At 42.9% G+C, this 15,933-nt stretch overlaps 1 protein-coding gene across 3 annotated transcripts in view; it reads right to left on the bottom strand.

The window, feature by feature from the left end:
• SLC8A1 (solute carrier family 8 member A1) overlaps positions 1-15,933 on the bottom strand; it is a 412,805-nt gene that overhangs the window by 30,835 nt on the left and 366,037 nt on the right. For all 3 annotated transcript variants that reach the window (XM_060168805.1, XM_060168807.1, XM_060168806.1), the window contains one exon: positions 14,101-14,376. In XM_060168805.1, coding sequence (XP_060024788.1) covers positions 14,101-14,376 — 276 coding nt within the window. The remainder of the gene's footprint in view (positions 1-14,100; positions 14,377-15,933) is intronic.

Below are 15,933 nucleotides of genomic sequence, written 5' to 3'. Positions count from 1 at the left end.
CTGTAGAGCGAGGCCAAAGTCCTCGTTTAATTTTGTATTACAGCAACACATTTTATTTACTAAGAGTTGATTTTATTGACTTCAACTCACAAAATTGCTTTGCATATTCACTGGACCTGACAAATACTTTTTACAAACTTGATAAGGGATTTGTGCCCTTGGCATGTCTGGGAAGGGATGTCACGCCCAAGTCTTTTATCATTTGTACCTGGGCTCTTACTAGACATGTCATTTGTTATGCAAAGACCAGAGAATAAGGGGTAGGGCTCCCTCTAAGCTCCTGTGAATATGTGATGAGTCTGAGCTTTCCTGTCATGTTTTGTCCTTGTCTCTCTCCCAGGTACCAACACAGCTTAGTATTTAATACATGTTTTTTGATAAATAGCTCTTAGTTTTACAACATCTTACAATTTTTAAAGCACTTCCACAGATGTTATACTATTTGTTCTTCCTGACAATTCTGGGGTGGGGGGTGGCTGGGAACAGTACCATCAGCCCCATTTTTTCAGGTAGGGAAACTGAAGCTCCCTAGGGTGGATGGGCTGTGAGTGCAGAGGGTGAGCCTAGAACCCACATTCAGTGATGCCTGTTGCCCAGGTCTTCACGCTGCAGTCTCGTTTCTAGGATCCTTTATCATATCCTGTTCTCACCACATATTACCCCATGCTCTGAACCTAACACATCTAGATTGCCTAACTCCCAAGGCTGCTGCGGATATCAAAGAGATAATTACACAAATGTACTTTTTGAACAATGAAGCTATGCAAATGTAGTTACTGTTCTGTGTTCAGTGCAAAGGCCCTGCCCTCATGAAATCATTAATACCTTGGTGTGGATCATTTGTTGCATATTCTGAAGCTATAATGAGGCAGGCTGGGACCCTTTACTGGAGTGCTTGCACCTGGACAATCGTCTCCTCAAGCAACAAAATACAAAGAAACTAGAAGGGATTAAAAATAACTGCATGCATATGCAATTGACGCAAATTATGGACAAAAAGATACAAAAAGACCAAGAAAACTCAAGTGCCACTTCTGAAGAGCCCAGAGCAAAAGCAGGGTACTGTGCCTGCCCCCTGCACACAACACCACTAAAGGGGTGGGCAGAACACCTAAGCCAGCCCTCTGGCCCGACCACTGGACACACCCCTAGCCTCACCCCGTGTAAGGAACAAACTTGCCCTCCCTTGGCGAGTGGGCAAGCAAGGGAACCTGTTACTTGCTTTTGCTCCCGCTGCTGCAGCAGGGGCCCAAATAAAGCCTTGCCTGAATTTCTTTTCTGGTCTGTGATCGATTTCTATTGATTAAGGGAGCCAAGAATCCTGGTTGGTAACAATCACCCAGAATATTCAGATGGGAGGAGAAAGGGTGTTGGGAAGAAACACTCAAGGCACTGACATCCTATCTGGTCAGAACAGAGGGCGTGGGAGTGACAAGAGTACTAGCTACCAGAGAGAGAAGGAAAACACCAGGTAACTCAAAGGCATTATTTGAAGTGGGGGGTCCAAGGAATGCAATACTTTTTCATAGTTTCTAAGACTAGAACTGTCTGGGTAAGTCTGCAAAGGGAACACCAAAGGCTTCAGTGATTAGGTGACTTGCCCACCATCAGTGCTATAAGGAGTCATACCACCCTATTAAAATACCCTCCCCACACACACTCGATTCCACGATCCTGTTTTGTTTTCTTAACAATATTCATCCTCACTGCTATCTGAATTTTATCATATTTTTGTTAAGTATCTGGCTTCATGGGATTAAATATCTGTCTTCTATTTCCCTCTAACTCCACCGTGTAGAACAGGGCCTAGCACTTAGTGTGTGCTCACTAAATATCTGTAAAATAAATAAATGAAAACGAAGGCAGAATGGCTCAGAAGCCTGTGCTTTGCCACTGTATCATATTGCTCCCTTTGTTTTAATTTTTTAAAATTTCCATGCCTAGTGACTGGTGAAGAGGGAAGACTGCTTAAATATTTGAGGATCAAAGATGCCACGTTGCCTCAGGGAGTCAGTTTGGGGGTTCCTCATTGGCTGTCGGTATCATCTGTCAGAAGAGTTTTTTAATTTTGAATATTACTAGTCATTAATATCCCCCCATAGACTCAGCTCAGGTGTAGACGTTGTAGAAGATCAGGTTTAATTCTTACTCTTAGGACAAGAACACTTGGTACAGCAGAAGTTACTGACGTCAGGTTCTTGTATGTGGTTTGCCCCCTTTCTCCCGAAATGTGAAACTCCAGAAGCTCAGAAGAAAGGGCAGGCAGTACCTGGAACCACTCCTAATGCAGCCTCACCCTGAGAGCCGGCGCCCTCTGAACAGCCGGCCTCTCATTTGACAAATGGGTTAGTTTAGGGGCTTTGCTTTGCCCTATTTCAACCATCTGAGGCATCACCGTCCATACCTAGAATCCTTCAGAGCAGGACATTTTCACAATCCTTGTGCGCAATTATGATTATTTTTCTTTTGCAACTGTAAGTCAGGAATGAAAGGGTGTAATTAGTCCTCTCCTGGGCCCATTTGTGGACCCCAGTGGGGATCATTTTAGTTTGGGACGACAGCAAGCCCTGCTTGTTATCTCAACACATGTGGGGTTTTTTTGTTTTTGTTTTTTGTTTGTTTCTTTTTACAGAGGTAACCTAATAATAGCTTGAAATTTATGGAGGACCATGTCAAAAATCCCCCTGGGCTCAAGAGGGCAGGGGAGGGGAGAGGGGAGAGAAAACACCACATAATTTCCTGATTGTAAATAACTGAACCAATATAAGCTCTTTTCTCCTGGTACACAAAATACTGGATTTATAGGCGCTGAGCTAAACAGAGGTTATCAAAAATAGTCACGAATAGAATTGGCATTTCTGGATCATGTGCAAGAAAATGTGGCTGAACCATATAAAGCATTTTATCGATTGAAATCCTTTCCTGGAATAAAGCAGAGAATAAACAGTCATGCATAGCTCGTGCTTCCCTCCTGCGGAGAGGCAGGATGCAAAGTCTGCGTGCTGAGGGGCAACAATGGCGTTCCAGCGGGCATCGTGCATAAATGCCAAGCACCGTGATTTCAGAGCCAGAATACACACCATCCCCAACAGATACTAAAATTCTTCTCCAGTCGCATGTAAGATTCGCCTTGTAAATTGAGTTAGCATCTCATCTGCCTTTTCTAAAAATACCAAGGCACCTTAAATTTGTTTTGTTGCTCGTGCAGTACTCATGACATGGAAATTAAATTATGCTTTTTTATAGCCCACAGTTTTTTAAGTTTAGTAACAATGTATCATTCTTGGGGGGGGGCGGGGTCCTGGCACGTGCCTCTGTTCTATAGGCCTTGGTCTCTGTTCCTAATGGTTTCCATGGATTTGTACTGATCCAAAGGCCAGCACGGTGATACACTCGGGCCATGGATGAGAATAAGCAGCTGCAGCTTGCCTCCTTAGTACTGTGTTATGATAAACTAACTAAAGGACTTTTAAAGTTTTTATTTTGTATTAAACGAGGTGTTACCCCAAGATTCATAGTGCTCATTCTAAGTACCACTGCGTGATATTTTCTCCCAGCAATCCCTAATATATGAGCCAAGGTTACTGCTGGCGGGAGGGTAATGGGACTGTTTTAAAAGGTGAGCAAATCCATATATGCACAAAACAATGAAGATGAAAAACGTCTCACACACGTAGACCGTAAACGTCTGTAGGGATTTTGTGATGAAATAAAAATGTTTAAATCTGACAGAATCCATGGTAAATCCCTAACATCATGTAGAACAAGTATAATTACTATCACATAGAGAATCCATGACATTTTGGCATTAAAATCGGTCCTCTTAAATATTGAGAACAGACAAATCTGTCAAGTCAAAAAGTATATTAGCGGTTATCTGGGGCTGGAGATAGAAACAGCGATTACCTATGTATGGCCATGAGGGGTCTTCCTGGGGTTATGAAACATTCTAAACCTGGATCAGGTTGTAACGGTTGCACAACACAGTAAATTTACTAAAAAAAAAAAAAAAATCACTGAATTGTATACTTCAAATGGGTGAATTTTATGGTATATAAATTATGTCTCAATAAAGTTGCTTAAAAATGCAGGCTGGGGCTTGAATTTAAAAGAAAAGAAAAAAACAGTGGCCCTTGAAAACTGTCATTTTCATTATCTTATTTTCAAATGTGCAAAGGGAGAAAGGAAAGTCATCACCTGTACGTTATTTATCGGTCACTCAGTAAAGACCCACACTTGTTAATCCACAGGAAGGAAAACACCTAACATGCTCTCCCTACACTTGACGCTTGCTCCCTTTGGAATACACCTTGAGAGAGAAAAGAGGAAGCTTACATTTGTTTACGACGCACATCCATAATCCCACGTCTCTAAACACAAAACACACACACACACACACGCACGCACGCACGCACGCACGCACACACACACACACACACGCGCGCGCCCCTGAACAGCATGATGTTTCTGCCAGGTGTCCTTGCTTTGGCTGACCTAGAGTTTATAAAAAGGCCCAGTTAAGAGTAGGATGACATATTTTTAACTCCCCTTCCTTCACACCGTGACTGTTACGAGACAGTGAAGGTGGCTGGCATGCGGTTGGGACACTAATCCTAAACCTGCAAAGCTTCAGATAAGGCGTGACACACGCTGAGTACCCCTGCTCCCCGGACCACCTCCTGCTAGATGACAACCTTGTTATCACCCTGGCTCCTCCCCAGCCTTGTGCTCAAGGCCAGGTGCCCATGCAGTGCTGCCCTTTGAGAAAAAGAGGGGTTGTAACTGACAATGAAAAAAACTTAACAGGATTGAATACAAACTCTTCTTTTGTAGAGTTTAAGTTTTGCAGAAGGAATAAAGTATGCAAATACAATTTTGAAATGGGTCTTTTCCAGGCTGGCTTTTACTAAATGCTTTTGGGCTTGCTGCATACAGTCTATTTTTAGTTGAGGATAATAGGCGTTTCTGGTGCCATTTATGGAGCAAATGTTGTGAAATCTGGTGTCTGGCTTTCCTTCATTTCGCTCTGTCCTTGTAAAGTTTTGCTTACGTAGGATCCCTTCAATTTTAATGACATCACCCATTCGTGGGAAAGTGCGCTAGAAAGTACAGGGTGTTTCACCCCCCAACAGCTCCTCACTGGTGTGAGGTTAAGATAAGTTTCCATGAAAAGACATTTGAGTGACTGGGGTGGCCCAGGGCTGCTCCTCTGGCTGTGTCCCTGGGTGGCTTTGCCTCCTGGCCTGACTACAGATCAGAGGGCCCGTTTGCAGCAGTTCTGACCTTTCCTGGTGGCAAAGAAACTGACTGTGTATTACAGCATTTGAAAACAAAATATACCTGCCCTTTAGGGTCCTCTTGGGAGAACTGACACCATAGCCAGTGGGAAATCTTGGCTCAGAGTAAAGTAATTCTGTTTTCATTCCCATTTAAGATGATGTGAAATGTTAATCCTCCAGTTTAACATGTATACACACGGGAGCAGTGACACTTCCTCTTCAACTTGCGCAGAGTTGAAATGCCAGTGCTCAGGGGTTAAAGCTCACAGAGAGTCAGAGGCACGGCAGGAGACAGGAACACATTTGGGGACGTTCACCTCATCAGAATTCTTAACATAGGATAATAATAAAAATAGCCTGAGAATGTTCTTGACTTTCTGTTTCTTCAACGGCTGCAATACAGCAGAGCTAAAAATACCGTGGGAAGCCTAAACCCATTTATCAGTACGTTCAAGGAGAAGGGGAAAGAGGTCTAACATTTTTTACCAGGTCCACTATATGTAGGGCCTTGCACTGGATACTTTATAAAGGCATTCTCATATAGTCCTCAACTCTGAGGTGGATTTTCATGTGCCCATTATCCAGGTTAAGAAACTAAGGCTGAGAGAAATTAAGCAATTTGCCTCTAGTAAGTGGGGGAGGGTGGGTTTGAACTCAGGTCTATCCGAATCTAGAATTCATGTTCTTTTATACTCTGTTGGTGCATGTTCACTAACATGGCACTAGAGAAGATTTTGCTTAATTTTTCTGAGATTGAGACTGTTAACCAGTTAACCTGTGAGTCCAGCAACGAGAACACCGCATCTGTTGGAAGTAGAATGGAGAGGAAGTGATTCAATCAGTCTGATTCCATCTCCAAGGTAGCTCAGATGACTGCGGGAATTCAGAGTGACTGGGTACAATATCCCCTGAGAAGAGTTTTGTTCTGGGTGGGGTGCTGCTGTGTTGCCTTATGACCCCATCTCTTTGGTTAGCTCAGGGGCAGGCTGAGTGTGTATGTGGCTAGATGCTTTGGACGGTAACCTCTAGCGATCCTGCCCCCTGGGCTTCTACTTCTGCTAGAACACTGGAACTTGATTTCCTAAGCTGCCCTTAGGTCTTTGCAGAACGTGACTGCTGAGAGAGCATCCCCAACACACCCTTCCTGGGCCCCACTGACCCCAGTGCCTGGGCAGCCACATATCACAGGCAGCTTTGGTCTAGACCTGGAATGACCTAACCTCCCGTGTGGTTTCGCTTAGCAGCCCATGGCTGTGCTGATGAAGGTTATCTTGGCATGCTATTTTTCACCAGCTAGGTCAGAGTTGAACATGTTTAAGAGTTTCCAGTCATCTTAGTATTTCCTACATATAAAAATTGAAACACTAAGAATCTATGGGTAGAAGATTAGGTCTTTATTCATTTCTGAAGTTTTTTGAAGCATGGACTCCATGAGGTGTTTGATGCCAAAGGGAATAATGATAGTGTCAGACCTCAAGGAGCTTGAGTATAATCCATTGTTGCATGCTTTAAAAATGGAAAATACTAAAATTAAGGCAAAAAGAGAAATGAGGGATTTCCCCCAAATTGTAACCTATATGGGAAAGAGTATATGAAATGCTTACTTTGAAACTAAATCCCAGGTGGAATGATAGAGCGGTTAAATAACAGATTATAAGAAAGAGATAATATGGATTCCACCATTTACCACTAATATAAACTTGGATGAAATATGGTCAAATCATTTCTCTATAAGCCTTAATTTTCTCCTGTACTGGTGCTCACTCTCCTATATGCTGTTAAGTAGCCTTTACACAGGGCCACCACTATATACATCCATGGATGTGGTACCCCGTACAGCTCCAGGGCATCATTTAGATGATGCTGAGCTCTTGAGATTGCAGCATACAACCTGGGCAACCATGTAAATCACTTCAGGATCCACTTAGAGATGAAGCAGCAGGACATAAGTTATAAGTAAATGTTACTTAAGCATACTCTAGACTATCTTCGTTTTCAGAGGTGTTAGAAGTCAGGAAATTGAAAACTGAAAAAAAGGAGTCAATTGCTAATATGTTGTTACAAAAACAAATATATTTTCTAGCACAGTGCCAAACAGATAGAAAAATCTCATTTTCAGGAGATGGGTCTAAGGGACCAAAAAACCTTGGGAGGAGGGAAAGTCACTTCAAATAACTTAATGATATAACCTAAACAAGATAATAAATAATGTATAATGTACAAATGGTATTTATGCCTAGCACACAGTTGGAGCTACGTAATAAATTAAAAGAATTTCCTTCTCTGGTCATAAAACTTTTCATTCTCATTTTCTGACGGTTTCTATTCCTTTTTTGGCATTTTGAGAGTTGATCTCATGTAAATAATGATAATTATTTCTTGCATTTTATACCAACTTACAGTTTACAAAGTGCTCTGAAATCTGTATTACTTAAATCTCACCAACTCTTTAAATTGCCATGGGTTATTATGGCTATTTTGTAGGCAAGAAAAGCAAGGCTGGGTCAAGAAATTAATTCCAGCAACACAGTGAATAATGATTAGAAGTTCTCTTTCCTGAATTCAGTTCTAAAGTTCGTTTCTACACCCTCTTGGTGCAATTCACCAACACTGCAATCAGAGAACAAAGTGAACAGCTAGTATGGCCGTTTTATAGCATGTATTTCCTATTGTATATAGGAGTCTGGAAGTGGTAACTTAAAAATGACATACAATTTCTCTAAAGAAAGATTTTTTAAAGAGATTCCATATACAAAATAGGGAACCCCCCTAAAGTTGTCTATTTCCTACTCCTCCATGCCTTAAAATCTAGGGCAAAATAATTCCTACTTGACAGAACTCAAAGCATATTCGAAACACTGCAAGCAAACGGAAGTCTGACAATGCCAATGGTTAAGGGACGGCCTAGAATACCCAAGCTTTAAACTGTTCTGGTCCCGAGAGTAAACAACCAGTAAAGGGAAGATAAAGTGGGCGGTAGGCGAGCTCCAGGCACAAGCCCAACCAAGATGTATGGAGAAGGACCAAGGCAGGACTTAGGTCCAACTATTCCCAACTCATCAACATCTCGGAGTTTCCTCCGTCATTCAGGAGGAATACTTACTTCTATTTGATTTGATTGAAAAGGAGCAAGAGATGAAAGAAAAAAAATCCATATTTGGAATATGACGTAGAAGCTTGTCTTAATACACACAAGTTTTACTCAAGTAAATGACTATGGGCTAAAAGAATGTCAATTACAGGTGGTCCCTGCTACAGAAAAGGCTGGGCTACAAGTGTTCCTTCTTACACTTTTTTTTCCCTTGAATTTTGAGCCTTTTTTTCCAGAGAAGCAATGTGATAATAACATGGTTATGAACCTATGACTGGCTACTGCAAATGCCTATTTAGCACTTCACAGAGAATACCTAAAGTTTTTTGGGCTCCGGACGCGCAGGCTCAGCGACCATGGCTCACGGGCCCAGCCACTCCACGGCATGTGGGATCCTCCCGGACCGGGGCATGAACCCGCGGCCCCTGCATCGGCAGGCGGACTCTCAACCACTGCACTACCAAGGAAGCCCCCAAGAATACCTAAAGTTTTAACAGTACTGGACTGAGTTCTGGGTCTTGGAAGCAGAGATTATAGGAGAGAAAAGAATGAAGAGAGAAAACACTATCTTCCTCCTCAGTTCCCACCATAGACACAACTATGAATGAGAAAAAAATGCTTCTGCTCTGAGACTCTTAGTGCTCTGAAGTTTAGTTTTGACCCTTCTTACTACAGTAACCTACTCGGGTATATTCTACTCGTCAAAAATAAGCTACACTATAGAAATAGCTGTTCATCTCCCTTGATTCTAACTTTAATTCTTAGCTGAATCTACAAGGTGTTAGGAAGAAAGCAATCTGACAAACCAATTCATACTCATGTGTAAATGATTGTCCATTAATTTATAATATACACATACACAAACACATGCACAAACATAATTGCATTACTTATGTGTTAGCTAGGCATCATTCTGGGGGCCAGGGATATAACAGTGGAAAAGGGCAAGGTTTCTGCTCCCATGAAGCTTACATTTCAGTGAGGAGGGCTGGCCAATAATAACGCTCCAAAACAAATAAACCAACAAATCCACAAAGTTATAAATAGGGTGATATAATACAGGAAAACTGGGTGACCACTCTGCATTGTGTGGTTAGGGAAGGTCTCTTTGAATAGGTGACATTTAAGATGAGATACAATTGAAGACAAAGAGCCAGTCTTGTGCACATGAAGGGGAAGAGCACTTTGGACAGCTAGCACAACCCTGAGGAAGGAATGGACTTGGTGCATGAAGGACAAGAAAAAGGCCAGTGGGGCTGAAGAGCAGTGGGCAAGGAGGTAAACAGAACAGAAACACAGGAAGGGGTCAAATCAGTCGGTCTTTGTAAGCCAGATTTATGCTTTTGAAGTTTATCCTAAGTGAAAGAGGAAGCCTTGGAAAACTGTAAGGAGAAATGTGGTCTGAGTTACATCTTAAAACAATCTCTAGCAGAAGCATGGAGACAGATAGGGGGCTACTGCAGGGATCAGATGAGAGAGAACGGCTGCCTAGACTAGCGTGGCTGTGGTAGAGACAGCTAAGTGGGTCTGATCAAGATATACTGTAGAGGAGAGATCTGCAGGAGTTATGAATGGATTCACTGGGGAGGAGGAAAAAGGAATCAGGAACACCTGGGTAGATAATACTGTTTTCCTGAGAAAGGTGAGATATGGGAAGAATAGGTTTGGTTGAAGGATAAGGCAGCTGGGCAGTAGAAGCCAACAGTTCTATTTGGATATGGTAATTTTGAGCTGTGAATTACACATCCAGCATTGATGTAGGAAGGCGGTTGGTATATGAATCTAGAACGCAGGGAAAAGTGGAGGCTGGGGAGCTACATTGGGTACTCACTGGCATATCGATGGCGTTTAAGCCTTGGATACTGGGATGATGGCCCAGGGGGTGAGCATGGACCAAGAGGCCTGGGGACCAGGCTCTGGCTCTCTCCAACATTGAGAGGTGGGAAGAGACTGTTCCTCTCTTCTCCAGACAGGCGGCTCTGTAGAAGGGCCATTCAGGCAAAGAGGCTGTTCCTCTATTAACAGTTGTGGGTCTTTAAGGTCTTATAGGCACACCTGAGGGTGGTCAGGAGTCCTTTTCTGCCAGTAGGTTATAATGAACATTTCACTACCAGTTGGTATGAAGAAGCTCTGTCTCACCTACAAAGTCATAAGCTCTTTTTTCCAAGATTTTGAATATGGTAAAAAAAAATACTATTAATGAGATACATAGATATTGAATCCTGCCCTGAGGCAGGAGGACTAATAGGGAAGGTTTTCAATGCCCATAAGGCCATCACAATCTAAGCATCTAAGTCTCACCTCCAGGAGGCAGCAGTTTACCAAACACTAGCCCGGAACCCTTCTGCCTTAGGAAAACTGTCAAGACTTCAGCCTAGACAAAGAGCTGGGCCCCAGGACCAATACAGATGAACGGTAGGGGTAAGTGAAGAGAATTAGTTGTCTTTTTTCTTCTGCCTATAGCAACTGGGCTTCGTCACTTGAGAATAGCATCTTTTTTTCCCCCGGTAAGTCAGGAGATACAATAAAGCAATGCTCTTGTTTATAGTTTCCTTTGCTGTGCAAAAGCTTTGAAGTTTCATTAGGTCCCATTTGTTTATTTTTGTTTTTATTGCCATTTCTCTAGGAGGTGGGTCAGAAAGGATCTTGCTGTGATTTATGTCATAGGGTGTTCTACCTATGTTTTCCTCTAAGAGTTTGATAGTTTCTGGCCTTACATTTAGGTCTTTAATCCATTCTGAGCTTACTTTTGTGTATGGTGTTAGGGAGTGTTCTAATCTCATACTTTTACATGTACCTGTCCAGTTTTCCCAGCACCACTTATTGAAGAGGCAAAGTGAGAGAGTGGCATGGACATATATACACTACCAAACGTAAAACAGATAGCTAGTGGGAAGCAGCCGCATAGCACAGGGAGATCAGCTCGGTGCTTTGTGACCACCTAGAGGGGTGGGATAGGGAGGGTGGGAGGGAGGGAGACGCAAGAGGAAAGAGATATGGGAACATAGGTATATGTATAACTGATTCACTTTGTTATAAAGCAGAAACTAACACACCATTGTAAAGCAATTATACTCCAATAAAGATGTAAAAAAATAAAAAAATAAAGCAATGCTCTGAAGCATCAGGGTTGAAAAATAAAGTCAGAAATATTGAACAAGATGCTGAATGAACAACTGGCCATTTTTGGCGGGGGGAGGTTTATATAGATATGATCATCTGAGATTATCTGTGAATATATTGTTTGGGGAGTATGCTACACAGTTAATACTGCAGCAAATTATAGGAATTCTCCCACTAACAGAGCAAAGAAATCTGTTTCCCAATGGGAAGAATTTACGGCAGTGTAGGGAAACCATTTTGACAACTAAGACTCGCTGTATTATCCCACAGGATTTCTTACCTCTTGATACCCCTATCTGGGTTCTGAGCTGTTTTTAAATGGCAGAACAAATGACTCCGAGCACTAGGTTCACTGTAATCCACATTTCATGTTACAGAAAAGAATTTAATCATACGGCTTCCATACTGTTCAAAAGAGTTCACTAATACAAGAGATACAGAGCCATTTTGGCAGACTGGTATATAGAAAAAGGAACCCGCTTTGAGATACTGGTATGACGAGTTGAGAAAAAGAGAAAAACACCCCGAGACATTTTCAGGCCCAAGGATTTCATGTAGGGGAAACATTTTAAAAATCCCTTTTAAAGCAAGAGATGCATTCGGTAGGATCAACTGCTGACTTTTCAGAAAGGCAGGCTAATTTTTGATAAGTGTCGTGAGACCTAAGTTTGCCTTCATTACCATAATTTGCACACATTCTCCTCAAGCGTTAAACCCATGGTCGAGAGTGTGTACTAACTTGGGCACCGCTTGATAGTGATTTAAGCCTTAAGGCAAGAAGGTTCCCCCAGACATTTTCCTACAGTAACCTCTGATAGAGCCATGGCTAACGATGATGCTTAGTTCCTGTGGTTGTATACTTGTTCTCTAAACAAAGCAACTTAATATGAATACTTTAAGTTTTTCCTCTTGCTTGCTACATTTCTGGTCATTTTTGGAAAAAGTTAAAAATAAAGACCAAATATAGACCTGTTGGAACACCGCTGGGGTTGAGCGGGGATCAATCAACCCCAGTTGATCAGCAGTCAACCGGAAGACTCTGCACAGCCCTGCTCACTAAGGCGGGGAGGGAGAACACTCTCGAAATCCCTCAGCTCCTCCATAACTCAGCTGGACCCCCAAAACCGTGCTGGGCCCAGCATGATCAGGACTCCTAAACAGTCGATCAGTTGTAATACACCATGTGCCACGGCTCACCAGGATATATCTGGACCTTTCATCCATCCTTCGGTTCTCAAGGGGTGAGGCGTCCAAATTCATACTCGTCAGATCCTCCTTAGCCATTCAACACCATAATCACAAGCGCTGCTCTTTTATTGAATCCCATGTCCCAGATGCTTTCCTAGCTATATAATTTTATAGGCGTTTTCTCCAATCCTTACCCTGATCCTGCAAGTTAATATGGTTGTCCCTATTTCATAAATGAAGAAACCGAGGCTCAGAGAAGTAATCTATCCATAGTCACTGAGATAATGAATATCTGAGAAGAACAGCCAGTGATTTCAGTCAAGAGACACATGGTTTAAACTGTGCTTGCTTTCAGACTCAAAAGCCAGGTCGCCAACTATGGCAAGCGTTAGTAGAAGTCACAGCATTTTCATTAAGACTGTGGCAAAGTGGGAAAGTGGGAGAGGAACGGCACCATCCGCAGGGCTGTATTTCCCCTCAATTCCTGCCTTTTCCCAAGCCCACTGCAACCCTTGTCATTGACCTTCTGTTGGTAGAGATGCAAGTCTTGTTGCTCTAAGTTGAGACTACACATCTGTCAAGATGTCAGCTAGTGACGGGAAGTAGGTCCAGAACTTCAGTTACAATAAGCTCTGATGTGTATCAGAATCACCTGTGAGCTGAACACACATTTCTGGGCCCTTCTTTAGACCTTCTGACTCCATAGGTTGGCTGTGGGTCTCAGGCATTTGCATTTTTAAAAACAAACTCCCAGGTAATTCTGATGCCCATCAAAGTTTGAAAATTACTGCTCTCAATGTTATGTTCAGGAGGATGAGATCTTACTCAGAAGAGGGAGTACACATAACGAGCTACAGTTGCAGGCTGGAAGAAAAATTCAGCTTAGCGGGAATGCATGAAGGGATGTCCACCTGGCCTGCTTATTTTGCTCAGGGTAACTTTTTCCTGTTCTGATCCATGTCTGTTTTCTATTTACTCCCATTAATGTTTGGGTCAAGAGAATCATCAGGTTTTAAATATTTATCTTAGTTACCCAACAAATACCGCGCTTCATCCAAACTTGACTAAATAGATAGAAGACAGAAATTTTGTTCTTGAAGATAATTCTGTAGTTGTGTTTTTGAAAGTTCTAATTGTAATGGGAAGCTGACCTATCAATCTATCCATCAAATCAATCTGCTCTCTCCGTGCAGGCAGGCCCTCTGGGAATGCTATCCTGTCATGATGATACTGACCAGCTTTCTAACCTTGAGAAATGCCATGACGATGTTCTGGCGGTGACCTTATGCACAGCTCTGGGCTTTTGTCTTTCCTAGGCCTGGTTTGTTAGCACGGCACTTGAAATTGTAGGAACAAAAGGGTCAAGAAAGCAAATGGGCTTCCGCTCCTGGGGGAATCACACAGGGATGTATTCATTACCTGGCACTGACGTTCCAAGTGCGACGAACACTACCGCGGTCACCGAATCCTTCAGGCCGATGGTGCAGCCGAAGTGGGAAGCCAGGTCTCCGATGAAAGCCGTCAGTATGCCAATCATGAGGATGGAGACGATGAAACACGCCCAGCCATTCCAGTATTCTGTAGGGGGGACGAAGGCGAAGAGAACCTTCCAGAACACAGTCAGAAAGTGCATCACGTAATCGAAGCAGGAGGGCAGCTTCTCCTCCCCACATTCATCGTCGTCATCATCTTCCCCTAGAGAGAAAGGAATGAAGAATATTTCATCAAAATCTGTGCTATCAGGGTTTTCCTCTCTCCCACTTTCTCCTTCCTAGGCCTGTTGGCCCTCCCTTGAGAGGTGGGTGAAGCTTTGGGTTTTCCAAGAGTCAATCATAATCAACCAAATCATTATTAAGGTACTGACATGCCCCCTCGCTGTGGTTCACGGATCAACAGCAAAACCTTAAGCCCCAACCAGTTCTGGTTATATGCAATCAACACATACTTTCTACTCCCACGTCACCTCCCGTGAGTATTGTCATTTCATGGAAGTGATAAGGATTTCTCCCCAAAGGCAGGAAAGTCGTGTGCCATGCTTGGAAAAAAGCCTCCTTTAATGAAAGAGGACTGACAGTTCTTCTACCAGGATTCTTTCCTTCCAGCTCGGAGTCTAGCTCTGGGGATTCATGGCCATATGATCCTGTATCGGACCATGTTGTAACAGGGCCCTCCAGCTTCATCTCCTGCAACTACTTCAAACTCAAACTTCATCCCAGCCAAATGGAATTATTTGCAATTTCTAAAAAACTGTATGTAATGTACTTTCTCCTACTTTTGTCCTTTAGAACTAAACGTGCTTGGCATATCCTAATCCCTCCCTCCTTATCCTTTAAAAAAAAAAAATCACTGCCCTTGTGAAACTTCCCCTGACCACCACCCTCCCGCCCCTTGCCCTCCAGCCTTCTGGGAACTTCTTGGGGCTTCCATAGCCCCCCCCCAACACTGCTAACACTGGATCACTGTGGTCCCTGAACAGCGGCAGGAGCACAAGGGAATTTTTTAGAAATGCAAATTTCTGGCCCCGCTGCATCAGAAACTAGGGGAGTGGGGGTAAGGTGGGAGGTGTTTGAACAAGGCTTCCAGGTGATTCTCATGCATGCTCAATTTGAGACCAGTCTCTAGATTGTGCCTGTTCACTTTCCTTCTCCATTTGACTATGAGCCTGTCAAGGGCAGGAGTTTGTTCATTTCTGTGTCCTTAGTGTTTGGTCTAATCTCCAGCGCATGCATGCATGTATGAATTTCCACTGACTTTATGTAACTACTTAATTACATAATACACATATGTAACTACTTAATTACATAACACACACACATGTAACAATGTTGCCAAGTAAATTCACAAAGCTTACTACTTAAAGGAGCCAGGAAATTAATAGTATTCTAAAACGGAAACTTCATTTACAATGTGATACAATCCCCATTCACATATTTTAAAATTGAGCTACTGAATGTCACCTCTTCTTGAAGTGGTGGCTAGTATATATTTATGTGTTTTGTAGCCATTTTGGAAAGAACTTCTCCTTGAGACTTTGTTTCACCACACCACCTCCCCGAACCTTGTCACCAGGGATCCACTTCCTCCAACCAATGCAGCCGGCAGCTGGTGAGGCTGTCACACTTCCCAGCTGTCTGCCCAATCTTAGATTGCCAGCATGGGGCGAACGTGCGTACTCTTCATGAGACACTCCTTGGTGAGGCCCTCTGGAGTGGCCCATAACTGGGAAACCCTCTTAAAGCCGAGGAGCTTTGA

This window comes from Lagenorhynchus albirostris, chromosome 13 (assembly GCF_949774975.1).
Source record: "Lagenorhynchus albirostris chromosome 13, mLagAlb1.1, whole genome shotgun sequence".
In the NCBI taxonomy this organism is placed as follows: Eukaryota; Metazoa; Chordata; class Mammalia; order Artiodactyla; family Delphinidae; genus Lagenorhynchus; species Lagenorhynchus albirostris.
The sequence above is the reverse complement of the archived record's forward strand: the minus strand, read 5'-3'. Positions and strand labels throughout refer to the sequence as shown.